This window comes from Strongylocentrotus purpuratus, unplaced genomic scaffold (genome assembly GCF_000002235.5).
Source record: "Strongylocentrotus purpuratus isolate Spur 01 unplaced genomic scaffold, Spur_5.0 spur5_contig_820, whole genome shotgun sequence".
Lineage (NCBI taxonomy): Eukaryota > Metazoa > Echinodermata > Echinoidea > Camarodonta > Strongylocentrotidae > Strongylocentrotus > Strongylocentrotus purpuratus.
The window spans coordinates 440,971-463,277 of record NW_022145525.1 but is presented as its reverse complement, the minus strand read 5'-3'; the positions used below and the strand labels follow the sequence as shown (position 1 = coordinate 463,277).

The 22,307-nt window shown below is 39.1% G+C and overlaps 1 protein-coding gene across 1 annotated transcript; it reads left to right on the top strand.

Annotated features, from left to right (window-relative positions):
* The first annotated feature begins 804 nt into the window (after positions 1-804).
* On the top strand, positions 805-21,714 carry LOC115922258 (MAM and LDL-receptor class A domain-containing protein 2-like). Its single transcript, XM_030980807.1, has 7 exons — positions 805-1,087; positions 12,106-12,240; positions 15,613-15,935; positions 16,832-16,916; positions 17,234-17,395; positions 19,089-19,399; positions 21,619-21,714. Exons 1-7 carry the CDS (start codon positions 805-807, stop codon positions 21,712-21,714), a joined length of 1,395 nt encoding a protein of 464 aa, XP_030836667.1.
* The last annotated feature ends 593 nt before the right edge of the window (positions 21,715-22,307 follow it).

Here is a 22,307-nt window from a genome sequence, read left to right as displayed (position 1 = left end):
CGGAGGTGGAAATCGATGTGTTTATTTTAAGGACAATGTAGCCATCTGCTTGTGTTGCTTAATCAAGATATCTTTTGTTCTGTTTTTGCAAGTACTTTATGAGACACTACACCAGTCATAGTAAGGAAGGATAAAGGAATTGGCAAGTACTTTGGCACTATCAATATTGTGAGATATTTCTTAACTCTATACGAAGTAGGGCCAACCTATAGAGGCAATTTTATTTGAAGTGTATTTCACATGATCCTGCCACGTCATGTACTGGTCTATAGACAAACTCCCAGATATTTTACACTTTGCACTTGCTAGCAGTGGCGTAATGAGCAAAACTTTTTTTTTTTTTGGGGGGGGGGGGGGGGGGGGGGGGGGGAGCGGAGCCCCCGAAGCTCAAGGGGTATAAGCATCAGTGGCGATCCAGGCACAAAATGGCATGGGATGAAATGTATGTAAAACGATGAAGCGACAGAGCGAGGCTTTAGCGGCGAGGGAGCGGAGGCTGTGTCTCACCAGGAAGCATTTGCAATTTAAGAACCACGTTAGACGCATTTTAGGCACTTCCTGGAGTAATAATTATGACGTAAAATAGCTTTCTCCTACCCCCTCCAAGGGATCTTTTGCAATAGGCCTGTTTACTAATGATATGCGAGTGACGTCATAATCCCTCGCACCCTAGCGATTGTTACTACGTAGGGCAAGCTTTGCGTGGTGCGGCACGGTCGCCACATGTTTTTCCATGCCCGCTACGCTATACACATACAAAGCCATTGCTAGCGACCGCGACGTTTTTTCACCCTAATTTCTACAATGGCATCGCCTTCGACATCGAGTTGTAGTTCCAGCAAGCCGTTTTCGCAGTGGACAGTGAAGGAGCTCACCGATTATTTAAGAAAGAGAGGAGTTACGACATCAGGGTACAACAAACAGAAACTAGTTCAACTTGCGACTGCTGTGGCCGATATCGCTTTGCCCCAAGACCCGGACCTTGCGAGCTTCGACTCCGCACGGTCGCTGCGGGAGAAGTTGGAGCGTGCGGGGTGCTCGTTCGACGACCCAATGAAAATCACCGGCTACACCGAGAACTTTGAAAGTATACCAGATTTCGGATTATACGACATTTTCAACTACCTGATAGTAAATAGAACTGACTACGACAGAAAGAAACTCAAAGCATATAATATGTCGATTCCAAAGTCCTTTCTTCCACAATTCTTAATCCATATTTTACACTTCTCCAGGTTCGTCTTTGGTTTGGGGAACGGGATGAAAAACACACCATTCATATGGGGTCTGTCTGCGTACCGTGAATCGCTGTTACACGTGCCGTAACAGCAATGCTTACCTCCCATTTTTGCGATATTTCGTCGGATTTCGGAAAATAAATCGAAGATTTGTCATGTACAACTGAGAAAAACTATATTTATTTTAATTATATACCCTAAGGTTGGAAAACAAACAGTTTTAAACGAAGTTTATTAGGACGATGATCAGCCTTTTTTTCCTCGCATTCCCCACATCGCCGTATACAAAGTGTGTGTAGCAGGGCCGTAGCAGACACTGCGCTCGGTTTGTTTGCCAGAGCTTACAACCGTGTGCAAATTTAAAGGTCCGTGAATACATTAGTAAACAGGCCTATTTGAGAAGCACATTTGGCGCATTAATGTCCAGCGGCACTTCCTGGAAAAAAACGATCGAGGCCTTCTGATTGGTTAGAAGTTAGAGAAAAGTGATCTGTCACGTTGTCAGACGTTGTATATGCTTCGTTGCTGCACAATGCACAAAGACGGTGGTCCGGTACTTCTACTGTATATTGCAAAAAATTATCTCGAGTGTATAAACTGTGTTGTTATCAGGGGCGTCACTAGACCTTTTTCACTGGGGGAGGGGGAGGGGTGTCAAGGCCACCGATTATCGACAAAACGAGCCACCAATTACCGACAAATATATTAATGCCATAAGCGGCTTCACAGATATCATTTTGTAAACCCGGTCATCGGATTCATTCACTCACAGTGTGCATCATCTCCACTCCCTGTGGAATATCCCTACCATCCTCGGCGACCGTGCACTCTGTGAGGGCATAATGCCCTATCACAAAGGCTTTTGTCATCGATCCTACCGGGGGGTGTTTCATAAAGCTGTTCGTAAAGTTACGCATGACTTTACGAACGATTTGTATATGAAAAGCCAAATGGGATGCTCAATCATTATTAACTGCATCAACTAAATTTGAACTGTGCAGATGTAGATTAACATTCTTATTATAAAAAACCATTTTTAATGCAAAGTGTTTTTTGCCATAATTTAATTGAGGTTATTGGAAAAATCAGAAAAAAAACTTTTGGCATCCTATCTGGTACTTCATATACAAGCCGTTCGTAAAGTCATGCGTAACTTTGCTTTATGAAACACCCCCGGATCCTATTTCTCTATTATTTAGGTATAGAGGGGCAAATTAATAATAATAATATAGATTATTTGTAATGCGCCAACTACACATGACTAATGTGTTCGAGGCGCAATGGAGAAGAAAAAATACAATTACACGAAGATACACACAAATGGAACAAAAACAGCGTGAAAGTAAATCCAGGCTACTGGAAAGCCGCTTTGAACAAATGAGTTTTGATGGCATTTTGAAAGCAATTTGCACTTGAAATATAACGAATATCTTGTGGCAATTTATTGTTTCCATATGTAACGTCCAGTGCAATGACGTATTTGGGGGAGGGGGTTTTTGGGTGCCCTTGGCAAACAGGGGATGTTTAGCTGTTCAAACACCCCCTTTGCAAAAGTGGGGGTGTTTTTAGAATTTTGAAGACACATTTTATCTGTGTTTTATTTATGACCCCCCCCTCCCCCCATCCTCAAGTAATTATTTACCGGCTGGCTGATTCGGCGCTAAATATTTTCTCACGAATTGGGCGAGAAAAAATATTCCTTACATTAACCTATATAAAGTTCCCGGATTAGAAAACAAAGTTGTAAGTTTGGATTTGAAAAATGGGGTATGATGTCTTTATTGATGGATTTATCCTTCTTTGAAGTTTCTTTTTTTGATATACATAGAGCAGGAAATCCAATGATAACAGGGTCATTATTTTAACGATATTTGAAAAGTGGGGTATTTTGTGAATGTGTGCACAATAGGCCCAAATAAATAGAAAGAGATGAATTAGTAGGGGAGGGGAGACACACATATAGGGAGAGAGAAAGAGCGACATAGGGAAAGAGAGCGACAGAGAGAGAGAGAGAGAGAGAGAAAGAGGAGGGCCAGGGCAGGGAGAAATGAAGAGAGAGGAGATGGAGAAGGGAAACAAAAATCAAATTTAAATTTATAATTCCTACATATCGGTATACTGAACTAGACTGGTTACGCAGACTACTGGAAAAGTCAATTAAACTTGAAATAAGTAAAACATAGCTCGAATTCGAAATACAATTATGCCACACCTCTTCATGTTGGTTTAAATTTCATCTGTTTATCTTTGAATGTAATATAATGCCTGTGTGTAAACACTATTTTGTAAGAGTGCTATATAGATTTCGCCTGCTAAACGACAGTTTCGGTCAAGGTAAATGATTATTTCAGAAAAGTATCTAAACGAAAACAACTACGAACAAAATGGTTATAGGTAAAGACCAGTTTTGGTCATGCGATTGCATTGTAAAATCGATCAGAAAAGGTAGATCATCTAGCACATAAGTATTGGTGTGTACTGCAAGGTTCTAGAATCATCAAAATGATAAGAAATTTGGCCCAGTCTTGGTAAAGTAACAAGCACTGTACACAGAAAGATGTATATGGGACTACGCGATAAATTATTATATCTATCCGGACTGGAATAGATATAATAATTTACCAAATAAATCAACTAGTAGGCTGTTTTCCGGCAAAATTTGTATCATCACATACAGGCGCGCCGGAAGCAGTTTGGGATTGGGGGGGGGGGGGGGGGCAAACATTCCAGGGGGCTCAGTCGGCTCACCTTCCAGGGGCAGTGACGTACGGTTAGATGAGCATCCAGGGCCCTCTTTAAGGCCCTTGGTGGGGTCCAGGGGGCATAACCCTCGGAAGCTCGTTTTTTTTAGGTATTTGATTACGGTCAGATGAGCATCCAGGGGCAGAGCCCCCTGAATTTCAGGGGTTTTAGGTATTTAATTACGGTCAGATGAGCATCCAGGGGACCGCCTTAGGGCTGTGGGGTTTAGGCATTTAATTACGGTCAGATGAGCATTTTTTAATGCCTTTTTTGTGACATTGGCAGGTCACTTATTTTCCTCTCCGTCTTTCTTTCGTTTTCTCTTTAACATACTTTTTCAAAAAGTAAGAGGGGGGGGGGGGGGGGGGGGGGCTCGAGCCCAGCCACTTTGTGGACCATGACATAAAGGCTTCTTAATAAGCGTCTTTTTCGCCCGACTGTAATTTGGGAATTTCTTATTATCCAACAAACGCATGAAAAGGTATGACTTACAAAAAAATGGAGAAAAAATACCGGGAAATCATGTCATAACAGCAACATTTGTAAATCACTGGTATCGAATAAGAAATACACCCCCCATCAGTACGCCAGCGTTCAGGGGCTCATGTCTTCTCACCCCTACAACAACAAAAAAGACACGCTTTCCCATTCTCGCACAATATGTCCCTGATATGTATCTTATATGTTGCTTATATTCTTTTAGGGTATAGAGTGAAGTACATTTTGCTTATTGCTCACAAGCTTTAGAACGGGAATATTTGAATACGTACAAGAACCCCACCCCTTTCGATTCTCTCTCTCTCTCTCTCTCTCTCCCTCTCACTCACTCTCTTTCTCTCTCCACACCCTCTCTCCCTCGATCTCACTCACTCTCTTTCTGACTCTCTCTCTCTCTCCCTCCCCCCCCCCCGTGTGTGTATGAATGCAACATTTCTCAGCAGGAGGTGACCTCAGGGTAACATGGTATTGACCTCAAGTTACAGCTACTATTAGCATTAAAAAAAAAAACACATATTGAAATAATCCCTAAGAATGTAATCACTAACATGACAACATACGGGTATATTCCAATGTTATTTTCGTTTTGATGTTTCCCTTCGGCCAGTCTACCAGATACAATGGACGCGTTTGGAAGACAAACACAAAGGATTGTCTTACATGAACAGAGACGGCAGCATGATCTATCAAACGGAATGTAGTACTTCGATGTACCTTTAATTTGATTTAGCTTAATTTGATTCAGCTCATAAAACCGACCTATTTCTCGCTCATCGAGTCCGAAGACTGAAAGGCCCTATGTAACGATATTTTAACATTTGAACACAACCCAAGATTCCTGAGAAGATACATAAAGTTTTGAAGTACAGTCTAAGCCCTTCGCGAGCAGTTTCATTAGAATTAATCGTGAAATTCATTTTCTTCGCCTGTAAATAAAACAATACGCGGCCCGCCTGGTTAGCTGGTATCTATTTGGTTAGATGATGGAGACTTATCTCCATGGTTAGATCAGGGAGTCCTCCCACCACTGGGCTACATGTCAGTGAGCGTCCCAAGTATACAATTCTAGCTCATTACTTGGAAAGTAATAACTAATTTTTTTGTCCTTGAAATCGTAGTCTAAGTTTATCTAAAGAAGACCCTATTTGATGCTCAGAGAACAATGTCATCTTCTGGAGACCGATCTCTTTCTCAGCTCTGGCCCAATCATGCCATGTCAAGTTTAGAATGAGTTACCAGCTTTAATAATTATATTTGCCTATATAGCGCCTTACACTATATTTATCAGAACAGAAGTCTCTAAGCGCTCTTCAATATCAATGCAGCATAATTACCCTGGCTTTCAGCGCAGTGCAACTGTTACGCGCGCTGCGTAATAAAAGGAAAACATTCCTACCGGTACCCATTTACTTCACCTGGGTGGAGTGTGGCAAATGTAGATCAATGTCTTGACAAAGAACATAGGATATAGATCGAGTCCACTTTCCCCCCAAAATAGTAGTGCCTAGCCCTAATTAAAAATAAGAGGGTTACATTACTGTTATTATTGTTGTTGTTGTTATTAGCAGTAGTGCAGGGTATGTCTCACCTCCCTGAGTAGTGTTAGTAATTATAGTAAACGTGGTAGAATCAGGGATATTAAACTCACATATCCCTGGTAGAATAATATAGATGTGGTGGTGAGGGTGGTCCCGGAAGGCGGTAAAGTAGTAGCAGGGCGATGTAGCCGCAGTACATAATATGACTTAACATGATATCCTTTTTCTAGATCATCTTCAATTAGTACACTCTAGACCAATTTTTTTTTAATGACATTTTTCAGTCTGAAATAGTCCCACCGAAAAGGGCGCAATGGCCTCATATCTCCTTAAATCCAATATAAGAAAATCAGTGATTTTCAATTTTTTTCTGATTTACACTCAGCATCATGTGAATTTTTATTGAAATTTTGACGATTACAAATTATTCTTTACCATCGATCAGAATAATTGCGTTCATGAGGAATTTTCAGAAAACAATCGACTGTTGGGAATATGTTTACAGCACTAATAATATTATTTTGTACTACGATATTTTAAATCTAGCTCATGCTTTTTCCCCAAAACAAGCGGGTTATTATTCAATATTCCTCAAATATTTAACTTTTAACTTTTTTGATATAAACTCAAACCCCAGGTTCTGTCCAGGAGGCTGGTAATCGACCAGGGAATCCCTTTTGGGGACATTTTAAGGAATTAAGGAAGTTCATAAATGTGAAGACCCTTCGATCTGAGAGTAATGTAATGGGGTTCAAGTTTCCTGCTGGGTCTGCTAGAGTAGGCTACGAGGAAGGGGGTGGAGCCGGGTAGAGCATGGTATGCACTCAGGGGATCAACGACGTGGACCGTTCTCTTTCACCACTTCATCTCCTCAGCTCAGTTCAGTGTGCACAATAATTCCACAGGTGGAAGACCTACATACAGTGAAATATGGCCATCCTTACATTCCGAGGGATATTCAGAGATGGAAGTCATGTTTTTCTTATCATTTTTCTCTCTATTAACTGGAGCCCTATCTGCTCAGGTGAGCTTATTATTTCAGTACTTTATCGTTTGACTAATTTTTACCAAGTTAAATTAATCATTACCATATAGTTGAATTATGATTGAGAGTTCTGGTTATAAGAATGATACCTAGTATAGATGTACATTGTATTGAAGTAACCATGGACCATATGTGTAACCTTTAAACGCCTCTGGTCAACTTGTTTGTTTTGTTTGATTGATTTTATTTCTGCGTTCAAAAAGATAATAATTCAAATTCGAACAATAACAAATACAATGAATAAAATGTTTACAAAAGTAATTGAATAGAAAATCGTGTACAATTATATCATACGATAAACTAACTCCAGGAAGCATACAGAGAAGATGAGAAATATATAGTAAATATTTTTCAATAAATTAGAGAGGTAATTTAGAACGCAGGATACCGCACCATCGTGAGCGGTAGTATTAGGCGGCCTCTAAGCTCTGCTTCAAGTTAGTTCCTCTTTTCTCGTGCTTTTGCCATTATATTTGTCGTTTCATTGCATTTTTTTTTGTTGTGAAAAAATTATTCTTGTATTATGATTTGCATGAGAATTAAAATCATTTGATTTGAATGATGACCCGATGACTACATGCATGGTATTGTTATGGAAGTATATGATCACAATTATTAGTGACAGCAACCCGTGCCGAAACCAAACGATGAACGCGGTGATCACTTTTTGTGGTCGCATGTATATGTTTTTGATTAGGGTACTATTGGGTTCTGGTTTAGCTCGAGGTAAGTGGTTAGGCCGGGTTAGAGGGCACGTACGTATGCGCAATGTACTAAAGAATACCTAGGGTTCATGCATGGACCTATAGTTAGTAAAAGCATTCGTCAAAATTATCATCTCACTGCTAGATGATATTATTTTGTCATTTATTCTGAAGAAAAAAAATGAGACTATGTTCTGCGTAAACATGGTAAAGATCTCGATCAGAGGTAAACGTTTAACATCGATGTTACGCAGTATATAGCTCACATTTGCTTAGAGTTAGATCAACCCCGCCACAAGGTTACTTCATAATAGTGTCCAAAAGCAAAACAACTCCTAGACTCTCTTCTAAATATGTTGAGGATGTTATTATATCGTGACTCCATTATTTACATTTCATCACGTTTTTACTTCTAGTGCGAGTTCCGTTTGATTTTGGGAAAATTATTTTCTTTCCTCGAATGTGATTCTTATAATCAGACCTGCCATTTTTCTTTTAATTATTGTTATTATTATTATTATTACCTTTTTTTTGGGGGGGGGGATGTTGTGGTCAGTTACACCATTTTTAATTTGGAGGAGGGAGGGTAATTCCAACACGCCCCCTCCCCAAAGTCCTCAGAATTTTAAATTTCCGATGATAAGGGTTAATTGTTATAGGCTCACTGGTAGTATAAGCGAGGTCTCTTGTCGATAGACTTCACATTTTGTTGGAAGGAAACTGATGTAGAAATTTACAGCCAAAAATAGTAAAAGACACAAAGAAAGTGAATTTTGCAACGATATATATATAGAACAGAGGAGATTCTAAACCTTGCATTTTCAGAATATTACAACGATAGCAGAATAAATAACATATGATTAAACTTATAAACACATATACATGATCGAATCTCGGTTTGTTTGACTCTCGACTCAATCTCTTTCTCCCTCATTCTACGGATCTAATTTCCCTTTTCTAGAGCTTTTGCAATCATTCATTTTCCCTTTTTTGTATCTTTCTTTCTTTCTTTTGTCTTTAACTATTTTTCTTTATTTTTCCCCTCTTAATTTTTTTTATTCACCCCCCCCAAATTTACAATTTCTTAGCTACATATTTGTCTATTTATTGATTTCTAAGCATACTTTGTTCATGTTTTATCGTAAAACAGCATCTGAGGAACTAACACGCCAACAAGCTCTGCTTCAAGTTAGTTCCTCTTTTCTCGTGCTTTTTCCATTATATTTGTCGTTTCATTGCATATTTGTTGTGATATAATTATTCTTGTATTGTGTTTTGCATGAGAAATAAATCATTTTAAATCATTTGAAATAAATATGTGTAAACTAACCGCTTCTGTATTAATTACACGATCAACATTTGCACTGCATCGACTTTATCTCCTAATTGCGTGTTGAATAATTACCAGACAGTGTGACATTGTTGATCAATATTTAATTTAAAAGATGGTACCATTATTCATGAAAATATCATTGAAGTACAAGAAGGAACATAAAGTATTCCAAAAGTTTATGTAAGTAATGATGATTTCCGTATGCTTCTTCAAGTCATTACAATTTTATTATGTTGACGTGCAAAATGAACTGTACAAATCAGCCAATCATTGTTGTAAAAGAAAATTATACAATTCTTTTAAAATATTATTTTATTTTAAGTAAAGCAACAAATAATAACACTCTATTTTATGATATCCACCCTAAGAAATCAAAGGTAAAAACCCCGTCCTTTATGTTTCTACGCATTTGTTCGTCTTTATTTGGCTATTGACATGCCTCTGATGGTGGCATATCGAGGTATTTCGGCGCCCGGATGGGGGGGGGGGGGGGGGGGGGGCTGGGGTGGGGGCGGCAAGCATTGAAACTGCGAGCGCCCCAAGCCCCCGCCTGAACTGGTCTACTTCACTGTACACTGCTGGAATATGAGCTGATGGTTCATGGTTGCTTGAAAATTGGAACTTTACCAATCTTTGGGGGAGGCTGCCCCCAATCCCCTCCAACTCTGTATACGCCTGTGACTGCAGCGGCTTTCTATTTATTTCTTCTTTTTAGTATTCTTCAAGTGGGGCTCAACTCTTATGAGAAATGTAGTGAAATAATTTAGCAAAGAAACAGAAACAGTTTTCTTTCACATATACTGTACCATCCCAGATGTCATTATATTATACTGCAGTATCACTCTCAATGAGGAGCATGCAACGATAATCTTTTGCAGGGTTTTTTTTTTGTCGTCCCTTCAAGTGCCGACCCGGAGCACATTCCCCCTGTCTCCTTAAATACGCCGCTCCCCCTGATGAAGCAGAAAGCTGCTAAATATGTTTTTATATCAGTGATATCTTGACATCGCTTTCGTTACATCGATCGAAGTAAATATTAGAGCTTGCCACGGAATGTAATACAATGTATAGCCGCGTATCAGGACAATTACCCCTGGGCAATCACCCCCCCCCCCGTAAAATCGACCCCGGAAAACTACCCCCAAAGGACAATACCCCCCGGAAAATTACCCCCGGAGAATTACCCCCCGAGGACAATAACCCCCGAGCACAATAACCCCCGAGGACAACTACCCCGAGGGAAATTCCCCGTGGATAATTAACCCCCTAGGACAATCACCCCCGAGGACAATTACCCCCCGAGAACAATTACCTCCGAGGACGATTACCCCCTGGACAATCATGATTCAATAGCAAAAGACGATCTGACAAATTGAGAGATGGCTACGAGCCCATAAGATCCCCTGCATGAACCCATATTCATTCAAATACTAATAGCACGTTGTCTTCCTCATCACTTCACATTTCCCTTTAATTACATTTTTTTTGCAACGCCAGTGCGTTTGCTGATTTCCACGAAGGATGTAAGTTTTAGGTAATTGTCTATATCGCTTCTCAAAATGCATAGAAATACATGTCTCTGGAGCAGCGTTATTTCAACTTTTTGTTAGTCACGGTACCTTCCTAAGAAATGAAAAGTTTCTCCCAAATCCCACAGTCTTCACAGACTATATTTTTTTCATGACTCTGGCACTCGCCAAGTACTATGTCCCCACGTATGGGAACATTTAAGAATAAAAAAGGAGAAGACATTTTTAAACTGGTAAAAAATTACTTTGTAATCAACACACTAGACACGATTTAAAGTACTGTATGCGGGGGGGGGGGGGGGTGGAGATAGTGATTGAGCACTATTTTTTTTAGTGGGGCCCTCGAAAATTTGAAAAAATCGCACCCCCCCCCCCTAGCGCTCAAGATTTTGTCGTGGTAACACAAATATTTTTTTTTCAGGGTGGGGGGGGGGGGGGGGGGGGGGGGGCGGGGGGTAATTGTCCTTGGGTGGTAGTTTCCCGGGGGTAATTTTCCTAGAACCATAATAAATCAGCTTAGTATTTCCATCCATTGTATAATCATTAAATCATACGTAACATTCTTTTTACCGTAAATGTATGTATTTTGTTGACTATAGGGCCCGCCCCGCTCATAAGCCTAGCTTCTAAAGGGTCCTAAAAACCATTCAGTTTATGATGTAATCAAGTTAGAATAATAATGTTGAATGATATACTATTACTATAGCATCTTTCTTATGTAACAGATTATATCATGCTTTGTGTGGTTTTGAATAAAATGAACTGAACTGAACTGAGCCCACTGACGAAACTGTGTTCGTTTGCTTTATTTGAATATAGATCTATTTGAAATTTGAAATTTGAAATTTATTTGATTTCCAGGTACATGTATAAACAAAATAGAAATGACAACACAGAGCATATAACATTAAGAGTTGCAAGACAGTGAAAAAGCCACCAGTGGACGCCTGAGGATTACCTAAAAGAATTTCCATCCTGTCATGAGGTTCTCCACATCCACTGGTGTTACATATAAATAGATTTAAGAAGTAACGGTAAAATAACATAACATAATTCAAGTTCATCCATCAAGCATAATAACTAAAATAATCTATATCAATCATATGTGTCGTATTCTAATATGGAATGATGGTTGCCCCCTCCCAGATGTAATAATAATAATTATGAAAATAATAATAATGATATAAGTGATAATAATGTTATTAGCGTTTAGAGGCTTCGGTGGTAAGCGCTTTATAAGTAACGTTTTTATTATTATTAATGTTATTGTTATTATTATTATTATTAATAATACAAATAATAATAATAATGATTTCGTTTTTATCAAGGGAAGCCTACGGCCTGATATTCGATCCCTTAATCCTTGGACTAAGAGTCAAGTGAATGAACCACTCTCCCACGACACTCCCGATTCCATATAAGGGAAATATATTTATAGATATCCCCTTTAAATGGTTGTCTCGTATGTTCTATCACAGGGAATTTCCAATGCGATTTCGATGAACCTGCGTTGTGCGGTTTCACCCAAGATACAAGAGATGATCTGGAGTTTCTTCATCATAGTGGTTTGACTCCAACTGAAGGAACCGGACCTCGTGGCGACCATACCTCAGGTACACACCCACTAAATCGATCTGCTAAAACAATTCCACTCCATCATGTCATTCGAAAACCAGACAAACACTCCCTACCTCCTCTCGTGAAAGGGAGTATAGTCTTGGAAACGCACACCGTGGTAGTCGTAGATCTGTGGGGATGAATTACCACTGTCCTCCTTTGTTTATTGGTGTCCCGAAGAAAGAGGGAGAGAGAGAGAGAGAGAGAGAGAGAGAGAGAGTGATAGAGGAGGGGGGGGAGGGGGGGGGGGGGGGGGGGGGGGGTCGGGGCTCAGAGTTTGTTGTGTGTGCCCGTAATGGATAGTGTGAAAGACGATAGTAAAATGTAGTATGTCATAGTACACAAGAGACAGACTGCTAATCAGGAGAATTGAAGTCAGTTCCCAATGTATGGGCAATTCCACGGAAATTGTTCACTTGCGCAAAATACTATTTTGTTCTATAACCCCATAAATATTTGTGTTACCATGACAAATTAGAATTGAACATTGGAGCTGAAAACACACTTTAATTGGCTTGGTATATAATATTAATAGGACTGAAACTGCATTAAAGAATTGTATTTTTCGAGAAAAAAAAAGAATCCCAAAATTGAGCGGCTATTTTTTCCAAAATATATTTAGGTCTCATTATTTCAAGTCATAAGTTGGTAGTAAATTGTGATCAGGGGCGGCCGAGCTACTTCCTTAGTGGGGGGGGGGGCATCAAGAAAAAAGGGCTCTTTCTGGGAAAAAAGGGCACCTTCAAAAGGAAATTTCAAAGCGAAAATATACAATTTGTTAGACATTGGTATATACCCCTACATTGTGATTACAATTACAAGGGATGATTTCAATATTTGTTTCACTTTATACATCATACAAGATAAAGCATCGTGCTTTGCGGTTGGGTTCGATTGTCTAAAAAGATTGTTTGCGAGCGAGCGAAGCGAGCGAGGAAAAATGTTAAGATGTGTGAGGTCGAAGTGCGAAAAATTTTATCTTATAAAGAGGAAAAACCCCAATCCTAATGGGGTTATATAAGCACATCCTCATAACGGAAGACTGAAAAGACCTTTGATAACTAACATAAGTAAATCATCTATAGATGCGTGCGAGCGTAGCGAGCGAGCTTTGGGGAAAAGTGCTCTTAGTCGCTTGAAATTAGCTAGGGCGCATTTAACGATGAGAGGAAAAGGGGACACTTATCAGGAAAGAAAAGGAGCATCTGCCAAAGTACAAAGAGTAATTATCAGAGGTCAAAATGGGGCACTTCTTACACCCTCACAAAGAGGCACTCACCAGGGATGAACAAAGTCAGTCATGAGAATAGGAAATGGGCATTTGTCGACGGAAAAGGGGCCCCCATCAGATTTTGATAGGGGCATTTATAAGATATTATTATATATTGTTGAAAGGGAAATTATCAGAGGTGAAAAGAGGCACTTTTCGCATCTGAAAAGAGGCAATGACCAGATTATAGGGACACTTATGTGAATAAAAAAGGGGCACTTGTAATAAAGGAAAACGTGCATTAGTTAATAGAAAATGGGCACCGATCAGATTTTAAAGGGGCATTTATCGGAGGTGAAGGGGGCACCTATCTGAAGTGAAAAGGATTAACTTCTCGTAGGGTCATTTACCAGAGAAAGGGCACTTATGAGAAGGAGAAGGGGCTCTTTTTAATGGGGAACTTATCATTAGAAAAGGGGGCACTTATTAGAAAGGAAAAAGGGCACATGTGAAAATATATGGTGCGCTTATCCGAGTTAAAAATGGGGATGTTATTAAAAGGGGAAGGGACGCTTCTTACAAAGGAAAAGGGGCACTTGTCAAAGTAAAAGAGGCACGTACCTCTCAGATTTAAATAGGACAATTATCAGAGGTGAAGGAGGCACTTATCAAAAGTGAAAAGAGGCACTTCTTGTACCAAACTAGGGACACTTACTAGAGATTAAAAAGGGCACTTATGAGAATGGAAAATGGACACTTATTCCAAAGGAAAAATGGGAACTTTTCGAAGGAAAAGGGGCATGTGTCCAAATAAAAGGGGCACTTATCAAAGTTGAAAAGGGGGAGGGGCACTTTTACAAATTAATAGGGGCACTTGTCAAAGTAAAAGGGGCACTATTCCTATGTAAAAAGGGGCACTTCTTAAAAGTTTAAAGGGGCATTTTTCCTATGTAAAAAGGGGCACTTTTTGGTTACTTGAAAAAGTGGGAGGGCACTGTGCCCCCCCCCCTGCCCCCCCCCCAAGAGGGCCGCCTCTGATTGTGATAAATGAAACCAAAGCTAATTTTAACGCAAAGAACTGATGTAGAGGTCTTTAAAGATAAAGACCGGTTGTGGTAAAATTGCGGTTCAAGGGTTTTGGGTGCAAAATATCCATTCAATATTGTTTAAATATTGCCTTCAGAGGTTAAGATTGCAATATTTCAACCAAAATTCGCAAAAAACAGAATATATGCCCAAATGTTCAATGTTGAAGTGCATTCGCGATATCCATCCAGGCTGGATCACCAAATATATTTTAATAAGTGGGCCGTTTACCGGCAACATTTTTATCATCACGTATTAGTCAAAACATATTATTTCACATTATTGGTAACATGAGCTTACATTTCATTTTTTGAGAGGGGGGCGTTTCCAAAACTGGTCTTTACCTTTAAAGATTGGACAAATGCGTCATGTCTGCTACGCTACTTGTCTTTCTTTAGCTCTGACAACGATAAGTGTAATCTTAAAGTTTTACAACAGGTATTTATATTTATAATCGGATTATAACAATCTAGTACTCCCTTTAAGACTCATTGAACCTTAAATAATTACAAACTATTCAGAAGTGCAAAATGTCCCTTGTCCTTTCTCTGTCATGTCCGTTACATTTACAAAGAGTTCACAGGGGGAGGGTTACACTCCTGTTTTTGAAAGCATACAGTACATGATGTAATTATAAATACATTGTGTATTATCCTGTAGTCCTTTTTGCTTATGTACTTCTTCCTTACTTTCTAAATGTTATAATTGCTATTAAACAATCCTGTGGTTAGGGTTAGGGTTAGGGTACTAAATACTATACGCAATTTAATTGTTGTCTTTATTGGCGGCTGGAGTGGATCGGAGGATTGATACCCGAGTTACATGTACTTGATTGCGTTCCTGGTGCTCCAATTCTTACTTGCGTAACTCCGTCTTGTTACTTTTTAATATTTGTATAAATAATATTTTTGCTCTGCAACTAAGATATAGTGGATAGCATGAGAAAGTCTTTACCACTATGAGGTCCCTAATATTATTGATCTTTTGTTCAGTTTTTAGTTTTAGGTGCTGAAAAAAATAAAGCAAATCAGAAGAGACTTGTTAATTTCTCCTTATACTACTGATACCGCAGGTTTCGGACATTATATGTACCTGGAAGCAACGGGTGCAACGTTTGGTTCAACTGCCCGCCTCATATCTCCTCGCTTCAATGGTAGCAGTGGTGATGATGATGATGAGGGGACCAACGGTGTGAAGGTCACCTTCTGGGTTCATAAGAATGGCCAGGAGATGGGGAACCTTCGTTGTTTTCTTATGAATGCAACCACGGATACATCCACAGCGACTACGAACACCACCACTACAATGCAACAAATACTAGAAGTCCCTGGTGTACTCGGCACCGAATGGGTGAAGAAAAATGTGACGATTCCTAGACCATCAACAGATTTTCATGTACGTCGCTTGATTTTTCTTTTGGTTGTAATGCTATCATTTTAACTTAATACCTTCAGAGTTATGAAAAAGGAGCGAGAGTGAAAAGTCCAGAGGTGAAAGTATTCGAGTGTATCCCTTTTGAATGGGGGAAACCCCTGATCGTTTGAACATGTTCATTTCAGTGTGGGTAGAGTGGTAGACGCAAATCATTGGATTATCGTATTTGCTTAATTGCAAGTTTGGGTTGTGGTTTCGCATTTGAAAGAAAAAGTTGTGGTTTCGCTTTGAAAGACATACTATGAGAAAAGTGATCAGTGCGGGGCTTTATAAGATTCGTCATGCTACCCAATGGAAATTTAGAATGAAGGGAAGTGGGAGTATGTTACATTAGTAGTCTATCTAGACAAACGGGTTGGATGTGAGAGTGGAGGGGGGGGGGGTCCCCCTCTCACCCTAATTTTTTTAAATAATGTGAAACAATATAGTGAAATGCATTATTGCCACAAATTACCCTTTAGCTTTATGGTCCGTTTCTGTTTTGTTTTAGGAATAGGTATACTCGACACTAAAAAGAAGAAGCTAGTTTTAATCTTTCGATTTGACTGAATGATTTTGCTTGAATTATTTAAATTCTAAGTTCTAAACGCAATGATAACGAAGTGTATAATCCTGCTTGGAATGGAATCATGAAAACAAACAACAACTTAATAAGCGTCTTTCTGGCACTCAGGAGACGATACATAATTAATATCAATTTCCCTCATTTTCTAAATATATATTGACTAAAGTCCCTCATGAATCACATGCTCTTAGCAACATTATGAAACAAAAATAAAAAAAGGGTTTGGTGAAAGAAGGGATGTATTCATGTGAATTAAGTTCTAGCGTCTTCGAAATTGTTTCATAACCGACAGATCGTTTTCGAAGCAACATGTGGAGCATCTGCAGCTAGTGATATCGCTATTGATGACGTCACTGTGAATGATGACGTCATTCCAGGTCAGAATAAAAACTCTTCTATATAATTCTAACACTGCAATGAGATAAAACAAATACAGACCGTAAAACAGAGTAGCATGACAATTTTTTTTAATTGTTTAAATATGTTATAAATGATCAATAATGGGCGTTTGTATTATTTTCTAGATTAAATAAAAAATTGAGCTTTCTAATTCTTTTAATAATATGTAAGCTTGGACAAGTACAAATGTCCCCTGAAAGTATTGCTCTTTACATGCCCTTATGTTCAAAATATAGTGAGAAATAGCTGAATAGCTTTGACCAAATATTTCTTTTAATGTTATATTTTTTTTCAGAACCAGCACCTATTGAAGAGTTCAACTGTACTTTTGAGGCTGCAGGCCTTTGTGTATTTTCTCAAGATGGAACCGACCAGTTCAATCTAGTCAAATACCATGCTGCTGAAAATCCAAATCCATTTGCTATGAATAGAGATCACACATTTAGCAATGGCACAGGTAACACCAAACCTTACTCTACTCCACCATTTTCAATACTGTCTTACATTTCATGCTTTTTAAAAAACACATTACAATTATGGGCTAAAATACATTTCTGAACTAGAAATAGCTGAAACCCAACAAATCCTATAGCGCTACGAAGAAGGCAATTGCTAGTAAAAACGAAGGGGAAAAAAATCCCCAATAATTATTTTTTAATTATATCATAGAATGTGCAGTCCACCTAGAATTGGGTCAAGTCAAAGTAAAATGCGGAAATAGATTTTCGTCCTCAACATTGAATTTTCATTTTGATATGAGGATGGGTTGTCTTTTGCATGCCATTCATTACGTAATCTTTGTACGAATGGGGCGTCAGTGTCGGAGGCGGTGCTCGGGTAGGGGAGCACTTTGTCAAGTACACCAAAAGTATGTCTCGTTTTATTACTGGTAAATGTCCTTATTCAAATATGAAAACTGCCCCTTTTTCTATTGAGTACACTTTCCCTTCTTTTGCCCCTATACAAAGCTAACAAGTGCCCCTTTTTAGTTGAAAAGTGTCCCCTATTATCCGAGTGCCCTTTTTCTTCCGAAAAGTGAGTTTCTTCAAATCTATTAAGTGCCCCTTTCTCAAATGCGAAAAGGTCAACTTGTTTTCTGCCACTTTTCCCTATATTTCCATTTTACAAAATATGCACTTTTACAGTCATCTCTGTATAGAGAGCCAAATCTTTTCTTGACAAAATAGGAGAAGCTTTGTGTAATAACTGGTATCGTATTGTTTCACCACAGTGTAAGACAGTGGGACCGGGGGCATGTGCACAATGCCCCAAGTTTTATAAGAGCAAACACTGTCCCTTTAATAAAAACAATGGTGCTCTTTTTCGATGCTATCAGTTGCTTCTGATGTAAATGGGTCATTTTGATACGAGAAGTGTTTCCATTATACAGTAAAACGTGTGCCCTTTTAATAAACTACCTTCTTTTCAACTAATAAAAAAGGCACGTTCGAACCCATCCTTTAAACTGCATGCCCTATTTAACTTCATCGCATAGCGAGGCTATCATGGGCCCTTTTGCAAGAATATAAAATTGTAGAGGCGCGATAGCTTAGTCGGTAGAGCAGTGGTCTCGTAATCCGGTGACCCGGGTTCGAAACCAAGGCGATGCGCTAGGGCCCTTTGGTAAGGCATTAGTCTTCATTATCAGGTCCCTCGGAAAGGACCTAAAGCCGTTGGCCGTCTGGTTGCTTACTTACAAGCATTTATGCTTTCTTAGCAGTCAGGTAAAATAACCAACCAACCAATTTAGACAATTATTAAGGAATTTTCGGGGCAAATGCTGACTGCAAAGATCGGTAGCAATGCAAACACATGAATAATCATTATTTTGCTTGGCAATGCTTGCTTCTTTAGCTCGCAAATGAATCTTCAGACCAACAACTATGATGCGGAAGCTTTACCTTGAAAACGTAAAAAGTGTAACGTTAAAGAGAGGAACAAGAAAATGCTGAACACATATCTGACAATGAATTGATTAATTGACAGGATGTAGGAATATTCAAATTTCTATTTAATACAATGCTTACATTACGATTGTACGTGTCCCTTTTTTCTTTCTTTCAAACACGGTAGCTTTTCGTTGTTGCCCCCTCTTTGTATCATTTGTCATTCGTGTCCATAGGGTTCACGGTTTACCTTTGTTTTAACAGGGCAATACTTGTCAGTCGATGCGTATAGCCGCTTTGGGTGGGGATGGCGTCGTACATCATCGAGACATTCAGCAGGGCAGGTTGCTCGTCTTGTATCACCCATGTTAGCTCCCGTGAATGAAGGCGAAGACCCAGCATGTCTTCTATTCTGGTACCACATGCATGGAGGGGATGGTGTGGGTCAGATCAGGGTCTACGTCAAGAATGAATCCTCAGAGGAGTTAGGTGATCCGCAATGGCTCCTTGGCGGTGAACGAGGGAACGTTTGGCGCGCTGCTGAAATCAGAATTGAACAACTTCTTAAATTTCAGGTAAATAATATACAGATGATGTTGTTGTTGTTGTTGGGTTTATCGGTGCTATCCATCGATTCCGATGATTCCCGCCAGGCTGTGTGTGAGGGCGTCTTGCTCTCACTTCTGCTGCTCTACATTTCTGTGATTCTGATACTTGCCCGGTGTGTGAGATAAAGATTTACCTTGACCGTTGTTATTGAAAAGCTATCATGTGATACTCTATAGTATTAATGACTGCTTTGAGAGAAATAGTTGTTTTTATACGCTCAAGGAAAGGTTAGAATTGTGCTATTGCCCCGAGGCGTGCCGAGGGCAATAGCCCAATTGTAACCTTCCCGAGAGCGTATAAAAACAACTATTTCTCGAATATTAAAGCAGTCATTAATACTTTTATATGCCGAAAACAAAAGAGGCAACTAATGACACCACCTTGGCCTTTCTCTAGTTTATCTGCACGGTTGTTTTTAATGAGTGTATCTTTGAGAGTAGACTAGATCTAGATTCTAGTCTAAGCAAGATATTTTTTTACAATTTTGGGGTGGACCGGCCCTGTGGGGAATAGAGAGAAGAACCTGCGCTTTCATATGACACCTCACTAATTGAGTATCACCTTCAGGATCACAACAGATAAAGGTTTGAATCTCGAATTGGAAAAAAAAAATTGACTTTTTTGCATGGTCGCGCAATGCACGTAGACTGCATAGAGACTGCATTGCGTGTAATCTTTAAGGGAAGAATATAGCACACAACATCGGGTGCGCGATCAGACACCATGACAACTAGATCTATTTTCGTCTATGTCTATGCTGGTACTCCATTTTCAGCAACTAAACTAACATGTTTATGGATAATTTCACGTACCCTTTTTGTTGTTCTTGCTGTCAGCGAGTCTTGCATTTGATAAGTTGAAAACTTGGGACAGTTTCTTTAGCCATTTTTGTCTTGTTTGGAATTGTCTTGTCTTGTATGAAAATACCGACCAATTCTTCGCACACGTACGGTATCCTCGATCGCTCAAACCATTTTTTAACATGTAAACCTATGGGGTAACCATGGAGACTGAACTATTTTCCCGGTAACCATGGTTACTGGGATTTTAGAACTGTTTTAACCATAATTACTGGGAATTTTACAGAAATAGTTAAAGTTTATGAATGCAATTTCGACCAATCAGATGGCTGGATTTCTTAAGTGAGGTATATAAAACATCTTGTTATACATGTGTTCGCACAAAAGTCCAATATAACATGTTTTTAATGTTATTTTAATGTTATACCGCGCTCGAAAATGAATTAGTATTCCCATCAGTCTTCTACGTGCGTACCCTTAGGTTGCATTCTCATAGTGGAGCACATAGTAGATCACAGCAAGACTACATGAAACTCATCAAGACGGTTGTTGACTAGAGAATAAAACGAGGCATAAGATCGAAATACCCTTATTTATATCTAAAATATATTGAATACATATCGGTGTTTAATGAAGCATTATATTCGCCTCCAAATTCTGCATTACCCTCGTACAATTACTCCCACCTGTCCTTCTGCCTCCATCAAATATAACATCACTTGGAGAAAATCTGAATGGGCCGGTTCACAAATATTTATATAATATTGAATGGTTTGATATAAAGGTAAATCCCACGAGCTCATGAGCATATTTCACGTCGGAACGACTAGCGAAATATTTTCAAGACAAGTGCGATATCATACAAATATGATATGAATGTTCTGGAGTTCAATATAACAAAAAATATGAACGGGCAAATTCAGAATTTTCATCTGGGCCTCAAGCGGAGGTAATAGCAGTACGGGAGTAATTCTGAATTGGGAGACGCTTAGGTTATAAACTGGACTTGCAGCTTAGGAGTGCCGGTTAGGTGTACACTTTTGAAATAACCAATGGCACAGTCGGAAAATTGTCATATCATCTTCGAGGAACCGTCTATTTGTAACTTTTTTTGTTACCTAGTATACTTTGATTACAAATTTACATTATCACTATTACTATCAGAGTCTTTGGTCGCTCGCTTCGCTCACAAATAAAGTTAACTTGGAAAAAAGAAGTCAGTAATCTGGTGAAAGACAAAACAGATTAATGAAATGGACAAAACGTGTCGTGTATCACTTATTGAAAATGTCACGTACTCTAAATTAAAGGATTAATTATTTATGATATGTCTAATTGTGTAATCAACTCTAATACAGTATCCCAATTCGCTTTTTTTCCCTTAGATTATCTTCGAATTTACGGCTGGAAACTTGGAGAATATTGCTATCGATGATGTGAGCTTATCACGCTATGATGTCCTGGAGAACGTGAGTATATAACGAAACGAATACAGAGATATCTGGTAATTGTTGCTACAGGGCTTTCTTTCTAATTCATCACAAGTAATTCAACATATATCACTTGTTTCACTTTTGTGCAAGAAGTGGGCTAAGAAAATGAACGAAAACCTAAGTTGTGAGAGATGTAGGAATGCAAGAGATGGAAGAGATTAAGAGTTGTAGGAATGCAAGTGGTGTAAGAGATTAAGAGCTGTAGAAATGCAGGAGATGCAAGAGATTAAGAACTGTAAGAATGCAAGAGGCGTAAGAGATTAAGAGCTGTAGAAATGCAAGATATGGAAGAGATTAAAAGCTGTAGAAATGCAAGAGATGGAAGAGATTATGAGTTGTGGGAATGCAAGAGATTGACGAGATTAAGAGCCGTAGGTATGCAAGAGATGTACGAGATTAGGAGCTGTAGGAATGCAAGAGATAGAAGAAATTAAGAGTCGTAGGAATGCAAGAGATGGACGAGATTAAGAGTTGTAGGAATGCAAGAGATGGACGAGATTAAGAGTTGTAAGAATGCCGGAAATGTACGAGATTAAGAGCTGTAGGAATGCAAGAGATGGAAGAGATTAAGAACTGTAAGA

Coding starts and splice junctions, on each gene's coding strand:
- LOC115922258 (XM_030980807.1), top strand. CDS start 805: ATGGCATCGCCTTCGACATCGAGTTGTAGTTCCAGCAAGCCGTTTTCG. Junction 16,917..17,233: donor GAATGATGACGTCATTCCAG/GTCAGAATAAAA, acceptor ATTTTTTTTCAG/AACCAGCACCTATTGAAGAG. Junction 19,400..21,618: donor AACAACTTCTTAAATTTCAG/GTAAATAATATA, acceptor TTTTTCCCTTAG/ATTATCTTCGAATTTACGGC.